The sequence below is a fragment of the Bubalus bubalis genome, chromosome 11, assembly GCF_019923935.1.
Source record: "Bubalus bubalis isolate 160015118507 breed Murrah chromosome 11, NDDB_SH_1, whole genome shotgun sequence".
Classification (NCBI taxonomy): Eukaryota; Metazoa; Chordata; class Mammalia; order Artiodactyla; family Bovidae; genus Bubalus; species Bubalus bubalis.
The window spans coordinates 83,649,534-83,664,493 of NC_059167.1; the positions used below are offsets into that span (position 1 = coordinate 83,649,534).

The window sequence follows — 14,960 nt, forward strand, 5'->3', positions numbered from 1 at the left end:
TTGTGATTTATAGGTTGTTGGCATCTTGGACCTATAGCATACAAATGACTCTCTTTCATGCATAATATCAACCTATTAGGTGAGTGAGGCATAATCTAGTGGGGGGTGGGATTCAACAGTCATCCTAATCTCCTCTCAGAATTACCTCTGATACTCCTACTCCTCTTCAAACAGAATCAACCAAATATCTTCAGCTCTGAAGGGAAATCTCTCTGCAGGGCCTTGTTTTGTTTTTATTCTTTCTCTGCCCTCTACTACCCTGGATCGAAGATTAACTTTTTTTTGTCTCGTTATCATCATTTTTCTCAACTGAGTCTGTCTTCATCACCCTGGTCTTCATTTTCTTTTCATTAATGTCAGGTCTATTGCCTGACATATTCACAGTTGCTACTGTGTTCTCTACTCTGCTGTGTCAGCTGGTTCTACCTCAGTAGCTGACCTTGCCTGAACTATTAACCCATTCCATATTACTGACTCACTTCCTATCTCTGGCCCTGTGTGTATCTCTGGCTCTGTCTATGTCTCGGCTTCTGCTTGGGCCCTTGATTGTACCACTGAACTCAACTGTCTTTCTGGTGCCTTACTCATGCATGAAGAAACACCTGAGTCTCCCTCAGATAGACTCAATTTCACTGTGGCCATATTTCCTACCCTTGTCCTTATTATAGGGATCACGAGGAGGTTTTGATCTGGAGGAGGAACTTGAGAACTTAAGTGATTGAGTACAGAGAGGAACCCTAGAGAAAAAGAAAAGGTCAAGGTCAGCATTGTGGATGAGTAATAGATAAAATCTCAAGTCATCAAACACCCCTGAAGAGTAACACTAACTTAATTATAATGGGATTTGATTAATAACACATTTATGAACATCCTGTTCATTGTCTTTAGGGGCTTGGAATTCAAAACATTAGTCCTAGTTTTTCTGTAATACAATGTTTTCCTGCGGTATGCAAACCAACTTACTGGGGCACAGGAAGAAAATAATAATTTATTTTTATATTTTAAACAAATAATGTTTAAATTCTATTTTTGAGTGTATTTTACAGTGTAATGACTATATTATTAATACGTGTGCATATTTTATAAACAAACATATATCTTTTTGGAATGTTTGCTAGAAAGGGTCTTATGAAGAGAGTGTGTGAGGCAATGGTTTGGAGACTACTGTTGCAGTTAATAAAGATAAGTAGGTGACTTAGAAAGATTATAGAAGTGTCGCACAGGCAAACGCCAGTGTTATTGCTCTGCTTTATTCTGGAGATCCATAAAGGTGGAGAGTTTATTTGATATGACAAAGGGAGAGGGGAACTAAGGGACTATCTTCTGAAAGAGCAGAAGAACTATGAATAGCTCAGTTGTATCTTTACCTTCTCTACTTCCTGAATACATCTGTTCAGGGTCAGGTATCATTATTGGAAAAAATGCTTTAGATAAATTGGAAGCACTTGCTTTAGGACTGTTCATTGACATGAAAATGACACTTGTAGAATCCTTCCAAATTATGAGATTCTAATATACCAAACAAACAACCCAAAGAAAGGGAAAAGGAGATAGAAGAGCAATCACGTAAAATTGCATTTTCTGTGCATTCCCTACCTAACAAGAGCTTTAACTCACCAATCATCATGTAGAGGATACTGCCCAACCAATTGATGTGGTAGACTATCAGGAAATGGGGTTCCAAGACATTCTTACTATACAATTTCACTTGCACCAGGAAAAAGATGAGGCAGAAGAGTAGGCAGGTGCCTGGGATCAGAATGAAAGCTATTACTACCTGTGATAGCCCTCCTTCTGCCTCCACCCTCTTCCCTCTCTCTGCACTTGCCTTCATCCTCAACTGCCTCAATTATGCCATGGAGACCTATTAATGGTAGTGGTCATGGGAAGACCCATTTGGCAAAGGCCTTCTGCTTTGACTGGAGTAAAGTTGTCAAGGTGGAGCCTATAGATAATATAGACAGAACAAGTAGCAAGTTGCTACATGGTAATTTTCCAGGTGCCAGAAGGGCCTCCAGCCTTTAATCTCCCCTATCGTCCCACAGATAACCCTTAGAAATGTTTCCATTGGATTAAGCATCATATTTTCTGGGTCCCCTCTTTCAGAGGTATTAGCCCTGTCTGGAGTAAAAGTTTATTGAAAACTGTCTTCCCTTTGGGAAGAGACAAGGGTCTTATGATAGCAGTATCATGTAAGGCTGGGAATGACTTGATAAAAGAAAGGGAGATGGCACTGGGAAGGGAAGAAATGCAAGGACTCTAGGGACAAACTTTTCCAACCTCATCGTGTTGTACCTGAAATGAAACAGAAGATGGATATGCCCAGATCTATGTAGGTTTTGTCTCCTGGCCCTTTGGTGAGAGAGATGCTGAACCATATAATAATAATGAGGATGGTGAAGGCAGAGATGAGGAAGAAGGCCCTGGAGAACTGGAGGTAGTCTGCCAGGGGAAGGGGAAAAGGAGAGGCTTGAATGAAGGACACCTGCCTTATAGAAGGCTGAACAGGGTCTTGGGAAGGGGTGAGGAACAAAGGACGATGGAATCAGGGCTTGTCTTACATGCAATGGAGTCAGAGTAAGGAGCCCCCAAGTTGGGGGGGGGCGGTGCTTCACAGGCACCCATAAGGACCCTCTTTCGACCTCCTCATTGACAGGTGGAATTCCTTTAACGAGGAAGGAAATAATTTACTCCACAAGGAGGGAAAGGCTGAAATTAGAACCATAATCTTAAGAGGCATGTTATGAGGTAACTCTCATATAAAGGCATAGAATGACCAATATTTCTTTTTCTGAGGGAAGTTGTAAGTGCAAAGGTCAGCAGGCATTAGCTTCCAATAATAAAGGGGCTTTGGCTTTTAAGTCGTTGAGGAAGCTTGGATGAGACAAACTCACACAAAGGTGCCATGCTTGCAGGCGCTGTCCGTACATGCTGGTGAATCAGTGAGGGGGTGTGGGTCAGGGTTAGCAGGAGAAAAGAGAGTGGTGAGCGGTGGGGGGATCTGACAGGGTGGGTGTACCAAAGGAGGGGGCTGGAATCTGGAAAGTACTCACAGGGGGCCTTCAAAGTGTTGCCCCAGCAGAGATCATGGTGGCATAAGGTCCAGAGCCCCGTCAAGAGCTTCTGCCTGTCCTTCAGCACCACGAACTGCACCCAGTGTAAAGGGGACAAGCAGAGCAGCAGGACGCAGTTGAAGCCCGATGAGCAAGCACAAAGATGGCGAACGCAGCTGCGGCTTTTCTGCAGGAACCGGCGCAGGTAGGGCGGTATGGAAGAGAAGCGGTGCATCCGGGGCAGAATTGGCTGTGGTGTGGAAGAGAGGAAGACATCACGGAAGGAATCTCAACCCAGGCGTCTCCATCTCCAACCACAGAAAAGTCAAGCTCTGACTTGGGCTGGGGGTAAGTCCTCCTTCCCTCCACACTTCAGGGTATTTTTCTCCTCTGGCCCCAGCCTCCCACAACCGTTTTTCAATTTTAACAACTTATTGACCGGAGATGTATTAATACATCTTTCCTGACCTGAACTTTATTGACTGGAGACCTTTCAACATTCACTTCCCTAACAAATCGCCTGCCTCAGGCATTTATTTCAGCAAAAATCCCCCATTCAATATTGTGTTAATTTAAAAAAATACTCCATTTCACCTCTCCCCAGTTTTTAAAAAATGGAGTTTTGCCTCTCCTACCTCGACACTTGCCCCATGACACACACAAGCTGCTGCCTCAGAAAGGACTTCAACCCCTACCTGGCTCACAGAAAGGCTTTCCCCACTCTGTGATGGCAACCCATCCCAGTATTATTGCCTAGAAAATCCCGTAGACAGAAGGGCCTGGTGGGCTACAGTCCATGGGGTCACAATTAGTCGGACACAGTTGAGCACACATGCAGACACACTCACACACCCTGTAGGTTGGGTGGCTCGTTCTGCTGATGTTGTAAACGCTCTGGAGGGCCCTTTCATTTCCTTCTCTTCTCTCCATCCTGGCTCCTGGCTCACTGCTGTAGCCAACTGCCAAAGAACTTAAGCCCCTCCCAACACCCTTCCCCGCCCCTCCCCCACCTAGGGGACAGAAACAGCCGGAGTCAGAACACGAAGCATGGGTACTGTGTCTGTCTCATCTGCCAGATCTGATCCAATCCAAGACTCCCACCCAGGTCTCTGTTGAACTCCAGACTCCTACAGCAATCTGCACGCTGACCTCAGATTTCTCACAGACGCATCAACACCTAAGAGGTCTTTAAGAAATGGAGTCATCCTCTTTCCATCCTGAACCCCCATCCTGTACCCTTTTCTTCTTTAAAATATTTATTCTTCTTCTTTTTATTTGGCTGCACAGGATCTTAGTTGCAGCACGCAGGATCTTCAGCCTTCATTGGCAGCATGTGGGATCTTTAGTTGCAGCATGCAGAATCTAGTTCCTTGACCAGGGTTTGAAACCAGTTCCCCTGCATTGGGAACTCAGAGTCTTAGCCACTGCACCACACTAGGGAAGACCCCCATACCCTTTTATTACCTCCCACCAGTCAATCACAATGTGTTATGCCAATTCTACCTCTTTAATGTTCTCAAGCCCACCTTGTATTTTTGTTTCCACTCCTTTAGGATATGTCATGGAGAAGGCAATGGCACTCCACTCCAGTACTCTTGCCTGGAAAATTCCATGGATGGAGGAGCCTGGTGGGCCGCAGTCTGTGGGGTCGCTAGGAGTCAGATACGACTCAGCGACTTCACTTTCACTTTTCACTTTTATGCACTGGAGAAGGAAATGGCAACCCACTCCAGTGTTCTTGCCTGGAGAATCCCAGGGACGGGGGAGCCTGGTGGGCTGCCGTCTATGGGGTCACACAGAGTCGGACACGACTGAAGCGACTTAGCAGGATATGTCATGTCAGTCCCGGATTTCTGCAATGGCCTTGTGCCTGGTCTCTCTGCTACCAAGTTTGCTCTCCTTCAGTTTATTCTCCACAGATTTACCAAGATTGATGTTGTTAATGCAAATCTGATTGTGTCTCTCTTTTGCTTAAATTCTCTGATTGTTCCCCACTGCTATGAAGTAGAATTATGTTAGCATGAATCAGTGAAACCCAACAAGATGGAGTTTCTGCTCACTATTCAACCTCATTCAGTCATCCAATCACTCATTTGTGTGAGGTATTGTGTCAGGTACTGGGAGGTGCAGTGATTTGTTGGTGATCTTCCACATGCCCCTCCAGATCTGCTCCCCATCATTGTTCAAGGAACTGACCAATTTGGGCTTTTCTTTCCATCCAGCCTCTGATGAAGTTTGACCAATGGGAGGCATGGGCAGAAGATCAGAGGTGTAGAGATCAATGTGTTTTTTCACTGGTTCTCTCCTTAACAGAGTACTACGAGGGTTGTCTATGTCCCTTTCCCTAAGGAGAGTTCCTGATAAGCTAGTCTTCTCCATAGAGTCACCCTTTTCTATTCTGGTCACGTGTTCCTTTCATTTACATGATCAGTCTTAGGGGTGGTAATGACTCTTCTCACTGATGGTTTTCCAAAATCTTCTTCAGTCCTAGGGGTCCTTGTAAATAATTCCTTAAGTCTTTTAGACTCAGTTTGAGCAAAGCCATCTGTTTCCTGCTGGACATGGTCCTTACTGCCGTGGAGCAAAAAAACCTAGTGACGTCTAGGCTCATTCTCCCCCTCCTTCTCACCTTGTGCTCCAAATCATTTTATTCTTCTTGCAGTTTCCTAACCTAACATGGTCCTTCATTTGCACTTGGTGCAAATGTTGGCTACCTTGCACATGGTACCTATCACACTTCCCAGCCTATCTTTATTAACTTTAGTCAAGAGTCACTCTTGTCTTATAAAATAGATAACTAATAAGAACCTATTATATAGCACAGGGAACTCTTCTCAGTGCTCTGTGGTGACCTATAATGGAAAGGAAATCCAAAAAAAGAGGGGCTATATGTACACATATAGCTAATTCACTTTACTGTACAGTAGAAGGTAATACAATATTTTAAAGCAAGTGTGCTTCAATAAAAACTTTTAAAATAAATTTAAAAAGTCATTCTACTCTTAACTTTTGAGAGGAGCTTTCTCTGAACCCAGCCCTCAATCCCAGAATTTGTGCTCCTACAGCACTTTGTACTTGTCCTTTCGTAACCTTCATCACATAGTTTCGCAACTGGTCTGTCTGTATCTCCTTCTAGTCTACAACGTCCTTCAGCAGCAGGGACACAGCCTATTCAGCTGTGTATGCTCAACATCAGTGCCTGGAACATCATAATGATTAGGTGCTGTTTCTTTTCTGTTTTAAAAATATTATTCTTTTTTGGCCGCACCACGTGGCATGCAGGATCTTCATTTCCTGATCAGGGATGGAAGCCTTGTCCACTGCAGGGGAAGTGCAGTCTTAACCCCTGGACTGCCAGGGAAGTCCATAGGTGAGGTTTCTTGATTGCTTGAAAATTAGAAAGGTAAAAGAGAAAGACTGGATTTCTGGTTTCCAGTCTGGCATGCAAGGAGCTTGGAAGTTGTCACTCCATTATAACAACAAGTAAAAAAGCTAAACAAATTGAAAAAAAAAAATCAACAACTCTTCTTAGATCCCAAAGCAAACTGTGACCCTGCAGAACTGGAGAGTCAGAAAGGCAAAAATAGGAAATTAAAACTTACTAGAACAGAAACGTCTGCAGAAATTAGTACCAGAGTAGGAAAATCTGCACTGGAAGGTTCAGTGTGAATAAGTCTGAGAGATTAGAAACTATGGCCCCCTTACAAACTATAATGTACAAAGTAAATAAGGTACAGGGATATGTTGCATAGCAATATATCCAGGAAATATAGCCAACATTTTAAAATAACTATGAACTTTAAAAATTGTGAATCACCATGTTGTACATCTGAAATCTATATAATGTTGTAAGTCAACTATACATCAATTAAAAAAAAACATACCCACATACTGGGAGGGTGATGCACTCCGAAGTCCATAGGGACAGAAGCCCCTATTCTCGGGACCTCGTCTTAGGGTAACTTTTTATCTGGCTATCCATTCCTGTCCTTTATTGTCCTTTGTAATAAATCATTAACCATGAGTAAAGAAAGAAAAAATAGACAATGGGACCCAGTCATAGAGAAGTCCTCACACTTTAGTGACTTTTACCTCCAGCAACTTAATCAGGTTCTTGCAGTGAATATTAGAGAATCCCATACTTCTGGCCCATGAGAGGGGAAAAGGAACCATTTAAATTGAAACAGCTACTGTGGAAGACAGTATGGAGATTCCTTAAAAAACTAGGAATAAAACCACCATATGACCCAGCAATCCCACTACGAGGCATATACCTTGAGGAAACCAAAATTGAAAAAGACACATGTACCCCAGTGTTCACTGAAGCACTATTTAACAATAGCTAGAACATGGAAGCAACCTAGATGTCCATCAACAGATGAATGGATAAAGAAGCTGTGGTACATATATTCAATGGAAGAGTACTCAGCCATAAAAAGTAACTCATCTGAGTCAGTTCTAATGAGGTGGATGAACCTAGAGCCTATTACACAGTGTGAAGTAAGTCAGAAAGAGAAAGATAAATATCATACACCAATGCACATATATGGAATCTAGAAAGATGATACTGATGAATTTATTTGCAGGGCAGCAATGGAGAAACAGACAGAAAGGACAGACTTATGGACATGCAGGGCTGCGGGGAGGAAGAAGAGGGTGAGATGTATGGAGAGAGTAACATGGAAACTTACATTACCATATGTAAAATAGACAGCCAATGGGAATTTTCTGTATGACTCAGGGAACTCAAACAGAGGATCTGTAACAACCTAGAGGGGTGGGATGGGGAGGGATATGGGAGGGAGGTTCAAGAGGGAGAGGACATATATATACACCTATGGCTGATTCGTGTTGATATTTGGCAGAAACCAAAAAATTCTGCAAAGCAGTTATTCAATTTAAAAATAAATACATTAAAAAAAAAAAGTACCGGAGCATTCTGTTCTTCTTAACAAGGACTTCCCTGAGGAGAAACTATCTGATCAGAGCCTAAAGTGCTGGGGTTTTATCAGAGTTTAGTCAATCTGGGGGAAAGGAAATGTCAAACTCCAGCCTGTTCTGACCTGTGAGGGAAGTGAAATTCCCAACTTCAGCCCGTTCAGATGAGCCTATTGCACCTAAGTGGGAACTGAGAACCGCTTGTGAAGCTCACAGTCTAGAAGCATAGGTTCACTGGAAGTCTTGGAATTCCCTGGTGGCTGAGCGGTTAGGACTCTGCTCTCACTGCCAACAGCGTGGGTTCAGTCCCTAGCTGAGGAACTGAGATCCCACAAGCTGTGTGGCACTGCCAAAACAAAACAAACAAACAAACAAAAACACAACAAAAGACTGAGATGTAATCACAGGACTATAGAGCGCTTCCCCTTCCTCCACACCTTATCACCACATTTCTAAAGGCTTATTTACCACAGTTCCTTTTATCTAGTACGTCCTGACCAGCTATCAAGAAAATATCACAAGCTATATTAAAAGGAAAAAAGACATAGTTTGGAGAGACAAAACAAGCACTAAAACTAGACCCAGATATGACAGGGATGTTAGAATCATCACACATATTAAAACGATGATTAATATGCTAAGGTGCTAGTGAACAAAGTAGACAGCAAACAAGAATAGAGGGGCAATGTAAACAGAGAGATCGCAATCATAAGAAAAAATTTGAAAAGAAATGCTAGAGATGAAAAACACAGTAATAGAAACAGACAATGTCTTTGACGGGCTGAGTAGTAAACAGGACATGGCTGAGGAAATAATCTCAACATGAGAATATATCATAGACACCTCCAAACAGAAATACAAAGAGAAAAAAGACTGAGAATAATGGAACAGAGTATCTGTGAACTGTGGGACACCTACTAAAGAGGTACCATACATGAAGTCAGGATGCCGGAAAAAGAAGAAAGAGGAATAAAGGAATATTTGAAGCAATAAGATGGAGAATTTTCCCCAAATTGATGTCAGACACCAAACCACAGGTTCAGGAATTTTAGAGAATATGAAAAGCAGGATAAATGACAAAAGAAAAGAAAAACTACACCTAGGCATATCATATTTCAACTGCATAAAATCAAAGGTAGCAAAAAAATCTTGAAAGAAGCCAGGGGTAGGGTAGGGGGAAGCACCTTACCAATAAAGGAGCAAAGAAAAGAATCACACCTGACTTCTCATCAGATGCCATACCAGCAAGAAGAGACTGGAGTGAAATATTTAAAGTGTTGAGAGAGAAAAAAACCCAACCTAGAATTCTGTAACCTGTGAAATTACCTCCAAAAGTGAAGTGGAAATAAGGACTTACCCAGACAGACTAACACTGACAGAATTTGTTATCAATAAACCTGTCTTGCAGGAAATTTTATTTATTTATTTTTTTGCAGGAAATTTTAAATGAAGTTCTTCAGAGGGGAGGAAAATGATACAAGTCAGAAACTTTATATAAAGAAAGGAAAAGCATAAGAGAAGGAATAACTGAAGGTAAAATAAACACATTCATTTTTCTTATTCTTAATTGATCTAACAGATAATAGTTTAAAATGATAACATCAACAATGTATCACTTATATATGCTCATGTGTGAGTGAAATTAATGACAGCAATGATATAAGTGACAGGAGGGAGGAGTTAGGATTCTTTTGTTATTATTAGGTACCTGCACTACCCGTGAGTGGCATAGTGTTATTTGAAAATGGAAGTTGAATTAGTTGTAAATGGATTTTGCAAAGTCAAAGATAACCACTAAAAAAATAATAACCACTAAAAAATAATAAATACAAGATGTATAACTAATATGCTAAGAAAAGACAGAAACAGAATCACATAAAATGCTCTTGCGTGCGCATGCTGTCACTTCAGTCAAGTCCAACTCTTTGCAGCCCTATGGGCTGTAGTCCACGAGGCTCCTCTGTCCATGGAATTCTCCAGGCAAGAATACTGGAGTGGGTTGCCATGCCCTCCTCCAGGGGATCTTCCTGACCCAGGGATCAAACTCACATCTCTTTGGTCTTCTGCATTGGCAGGTGGGTTCTTTACTGTGAGTGCCACTTGGAAAGTCCATAAAATGCTCAGTTAGAACCAAAAAAGACAAAAATAGAGAGGAAGACAAAGATAGGAACAATGAACAAGGGCAACAAATAGAAAATAGTGACAAATATGGTAGATATTAATCCGATTATATCAATAATCAATTTAAACATCAATGGTCTATATATACCAATTAGAAAACAGATTTTTGGAGTGAGTCAAAAAAGAAGACCCAGCTCTATGTTGTCTAAGAGAAGCCTAATTAAAATAAAGACACATATAGATAAAAGTGAAAGAGGAGAGTGGAAAAGTTGGCTTAAAGCTCAACGTTCAGAAAACGAAGATCATGGCATCCGGTCCCATCACTTCATGGCAAATAGATGGGGAAACAGTAGGAACAGTGACTGACTTTATTTTTCTGGGCTTCAAAATCACTGCAGATGGTGATTGCAGCCATGAAATTAAAAGACGCTTACTCCTTGGAAGGAAAGTTGTGACCAACCTAGGCAGCATATTAAAAAGCAGAGACATTACTTTGCCAACAAAGGTCTGTCTAGTCAAGGCTATGGCTTTTCCAGTGGTCATGTATGGATATGGGAGTTGGACATCCTTAGCTGAGCGTGGAAGAATTGATGCTTTTGAACTGTGGTGTTGGAGAAGACTCTTGAGCATCCCTTGGACAGCAAGGAGATCCAACCAGTCCATCCTAAAGGAGATCAGTCCTGGGTGTTCATCGGAAGGACTGATGTTGAAGCTGAAACTCCAATACTTTGGCCACCTGCTGTGAAGAGCTGACTCCTTGGAAAAGATCCGGATGCTGGGAAAGATTGAAGGCAGAGGAGAAGGGGATGACAGAGGATGAGATGGTTGGATGGCATCACCAACTCAATGGACATGGGTTTGGGTGGACTCTGGGAGTTGGTGATGGACAGGGAGGCCTGGCGTGCTGCAGTTCATGGGGTCGCAAAGAGTCGGACATGACTGAGTGACTGAACTGAACTGAACAGAAAGGGATGAAGATAGATATGCCATGCTAACACTAATCCAATGAAAGTAGGAAGTAATAGTTCCTACTACTACTAGTAATAGTTCCTTAATAAAACTAGTAATAGTTTTACCAAGTTCAGACAGAGCAGACTTTAGAAAAAGGAAGGTTGTAAGGGATAAAGAGGAATGTTACATAATGATGAAATGGTCAATCCCTTAATACATAGCAATCCTTATAGTGTATGTGCCTAACAACAGGACATGAGCCACGTACTGATAAAACTGCAAGAACAAATAGATTAATCCATTATCATAGTTGGAAACTTCAGCAGTTCAGTTCAGTTCAGTCTCTCAGTTGTGTCCAACTCTTTGCGACCCCATGGACTGCAGTACGCCAGGTTTCCCTGTCCATCACCAGCTCCCGGAGTTTACTCAAACTCACGTCCATTGAGTCGGTGATGCCATCCAACCATCTCATCCTCTGTCATCCCCTTCTCCCTCTGCCTTCAATCTTTCCCAGCATCAGGGTCTTTTCCAATGAGTCAGCTCTTCGCATCAGGTGGCCAAAGTATTGGAGTTTCAGCTGCAGCATCAGTCCTTTCAATGAATATTCAGGACTGATCTCCTTTAGGATGGACTGGTTGGATCCCCTTGCTGTTCAAGGGACTCTCAAGAGTCTTCTCCAACACCACAGTTCAAAAGCATCAATTCTTCGGCAGCCAGCTTTCTTTATAGTCCAACTCGGACATCCATACATGACCACTGGAAAAACCACAGCCTTGACTAGATGGACCTTTGCTGGCAAAGTAATGTCTCTGCTTTTTAATATGCTGTCTAGATTGGTCATAACTTTTCTTCCAAGGAGCAAGCATCTTTTAATTAATTTCATGGCTGCAGTCACTATCTGCAGTGATTTTGGAGCCCCAAAAATAAAGTTGGTCACTATTTCCACTGTTTCCCCATCTATTTGCCATGAAACTTCAACACTCTTCATCAGAAATGGACAGCTCTAGCAACTAGAACATTAATGAGGACACCATCAACCAACTGGATATAACTGACAGTGATAGTCTACTTCAGGGCAACAACAGGAAAATTTTTCTTAAGTTCACGTGGAATATCCACTAAGATGGACCACATTCTGGGCCATAAAACACACCTTAACAAATTTGGAAGTATTAAAATTATACTGTATGTGCTCTCAAACCACAATGGAATTAAACTAAAATTCAACTATAGAAAGACAACTAGAAAATTCCCTAAACACTTGGAGATTAAATAACAGACTTCTAAATAACACACAGATCAAAGAAAAAACTTCAAGAGAACTTAAAATTTTTAAATATTTTGAACTAAATGACAATGAAAAATAGATCTTGCCAAAATTTGTGGGGTGCAGCAAAAGCAGGGTTTAGAGGGAAATTTATAGCATTGAGTGCATGTATTAGTAAAGAAAAATGATCTAAAATCAATAATCTATGCTCCTTAGGAAACTGGAATAACAGCGAATTAAATGCAAAGTCAATTGAAGAAAAAAATTAATAAAAATTAGAGCAGATAATCAATAAAATGAAATGAACATTTCTTTATATGGTTAGAATTCCTATTTTCAAGCACCAAAAAATTTTTCCTGGCTCTTTTTGTTTCTTTTTCTTCTTGTATGCTCATTCCATCTGATAGTTTGGGGATTTCCTTATTTTGGCCAAAGATCCCAGTACAGGGTCAGGTCTCATAAGATATTTCAGATTTCCTGTTCTGTTATAACCCAGTTAATGAATCAATGCTCTGCTTCATAAAGCAGGGTTGTACTTGTGCCCTTTTACCTCTTTGGATCTGTAGTTCCAAATAAACTGCAGCCTCGATTTTCTTTTCTTAAAGTATCTTTAAAATTAATTTATTAATTTATTCATTTTTGGCTGCATTAGGCCTTTGTTGTTTTGCATGGGCTGGGCTTTCTCTAGTTGCTCTAGTTACTCTCTAGTTGTGATGCATGGGCTTCTCATTGTAGTGGTTTCTGCTGTTGTGGAGCACAGGCTCTGGGGTACACAGGCTTGGTAGTTGAGGCTGGCAGGCTCGAGAGCATGGGCTTGTAGAGCACAGGTTCAGTAACTGTGGTGCAGGGGCTTAGTTGCTCTGCGGCATGTGGGATCTTCATGGACCCGGGATAGAACCCATGACCCCTGCATTGGCAGGCAGATTCTTATCCACTGCGCAACTAGGGAAGTCCTCAGCTTCTTTTAAGTCCCTAGTTTGAACTAGAGCTGGGAATTTGGCTCTAGTCCATATCTTGAGAAGCACTTTTAGTCCTTTTCAGTTCACAGGAACTGTCTTCCTGTTCACCTCTGCCAAACTTTTGGACTTGGAGCCCAATAAGTCTTTGGCTTAACTCAATCACAGCATGGTGGTTTTGTTATTTTTCTGTTTTTTGAAAATGCTTGTCTTGTTTTGACCTAGCTATACATGTGTGTTTCCCCCTGCCCTCTCTCCTTCTCCCTTCATCTGTCATGTAATGTATCTGGAGCAGAGGGAATGTAGCAAAGGGTCATTAATGAGCCATTCCCACCACTTTTTTTTTTTTTAGTATTTTTTGGCTGCACCACGTCTTAATTGTGGCAAGTGGGATCTTTGAACTTCTTTGTGTCATGTGAGTCCTTTAGTTGTGGTATGTGGGATCTACGTCCCTGACCAGGGATTGAACCCAGGCCCTCTGAGTCTTAGTCACTGGACCATAAGGAAAGTCCCCCCCCCACCATGAGCTATCTAATTGGAGGTCTATTTAAGCTTTTTAAAGGGATTCTCTGCAAGCAAAGAAAGAGAGTAAGAAGAAAATAGAGCATTCAGTTTCTTCTTATTTATTTGGCTGAGTCAGGTCTTAGTTGTGGCACACAGGATCTATCATTGTGGTGCACCATTTTCTCCAGCACACAGGCTAAGTTGCCCCATGGCATGTGGGACCTTGGTGCCTTGACCAGGGATGGTACCCTTGTTGCCTGCATTGGAAGGCATATTCTTAACCACTGAATCATCAGAAAAATCCCGTAACCACTGAATCATCAGAAAAATCCCAAGCATTCAGTTTCTAAAGGAGCAATTAAGGGCTCTCTATTCTTAAAGATCATTCTCTAATAGCAAAGTAGAAAACTTAGCTACTATCCTCTGGTAATAACCAGGGCCGTGATGCTTACTTTCTGAAGAACTAGCATCCTTCCTTCTCATTCACACCTGCTTCCTCCTTCTCACCGCAGTTATAACTTCCATTCCCTGACGAGTCATCAGTACTTAACTCCTTAGTCATATAATTACAGTCTTCAAACCAAATCATACAATAAATAAAACTTCTGAACCCACTAAGTTCTGAATTGGTCAACTTGTAGGGTATACTTAGTGTGAGTGGTGACAAGAGGAGGGGAAGCTGGACTTGAACTCCATATCTAACAACCAGACAAAGGCCCAGGAACAGCCTGAAGAGCCTCTGAAATGAGGCCCCTTGAAGCAGGGGGACACTAGAATCTGCCCTAACTAAGATCACCAACATGGAGAGAAGGGTTTTCTAAGGCAGGGTCAAAATGGGGTATATCTATATTCATGCGTTTGTGTGTGTCTCTGTGGATGGGTATACACATGCATGTGCTGCTTAACTCCGACCTTTAAGAATAAAAGCAGAAGTATTAACCTAACAGTCTTCCAGTTACCATCTGGAAATGATTGGTAATTACTGATGGGGGTGGCCAGGATTATTAGAGCTGTTATGTTTGTTTTATACAATGATTATCAATGAATCTTTAAGACAAAAGGATCCCAAGGCTTATCTTTACGAGCAGCAAGGGGTGAAACTGGCCACTATTCCATTCTATTGCCAGGCTTGAGGAGAAGAAGGATGGACCTCAACCAACAGAAGCATAG

At 41.8% G+C, this 14,960-nt stretch overlaps 1 protein-coding gene and 1 long non-coding RNA gene across 3 annotated transcripts in view; one reads left to right on the forward strand and one right to left on the reverse strand.

The window, feature by feature from the left end:
- LOC112587909 (transmembrane protein 202) lies at positions 1-4,001 on the reverse strand. 2 transcript variants are annotated; one of them, XM_025296201.3, is made up of 5 exons: positions 3,906-4,001; positions 3,054-3,303; positions 2,296-2,442; positions 1,618-1,749; positions 1-737 (listed from the first exon to the last, which is right to left on the reverse strand). In XM_025296201.3, exons 1-5 carry the CDS (start codon positions 3,981-3,983, stop codon positions 517-519), a joined length of 828 nt encoding a protein of 275 aa, XP_025151986.2. In that variant the 5' UTR covers positions 3,984-4,001; the 3' UTR covers positions 1-516. The 2 variants fall into 2 exon arrangements, with proteins under 2 accessions (XP_025151986.2, XP_025151988.2); XM_025296203.3 differs by lacking the exon at positions 2,296-2,442.
- LOC123328178 overlaps positions 3,269-14,960 on the forward strand; it is a 21,080-nt gene continuing 9,388 nt past the window's right edge. Inside the window, exon 1 of the long non-coding RNA XR_006542959.2 lies at positions 3,269-3,401. This is a non-coding gene — a long non-coding RNA (uncharacterized LOC123328178). The remainder of the gene's footprint in view (positions 3,402-14,960) is intronic.

Bases quoted from the DNA above. Each gene is read 5' to 3' on its own strand.
- LOC112587909 (XM_025296201.3), bottom strand. From the start codon at position 3,983: ATGGAGAGAAGAGAAGGAAATGAAAGGGCCCTCCAGAGCGTTTACAAC. The intron at 3,304-3,905 runs GTGTGTGAGTGT...TCCACACCACAG, and splicing joins CGAGCCACCCAACCTACAGG to CCAATTCTGCCCCGGATGCA. The intron at 1,750-2,295 runs GTACAACACGAT...TTCTGATCCCAG, and splicing joins CATCTTCTGTTTCATTTCAG to GCACCTGCCTACTCTTCTGC.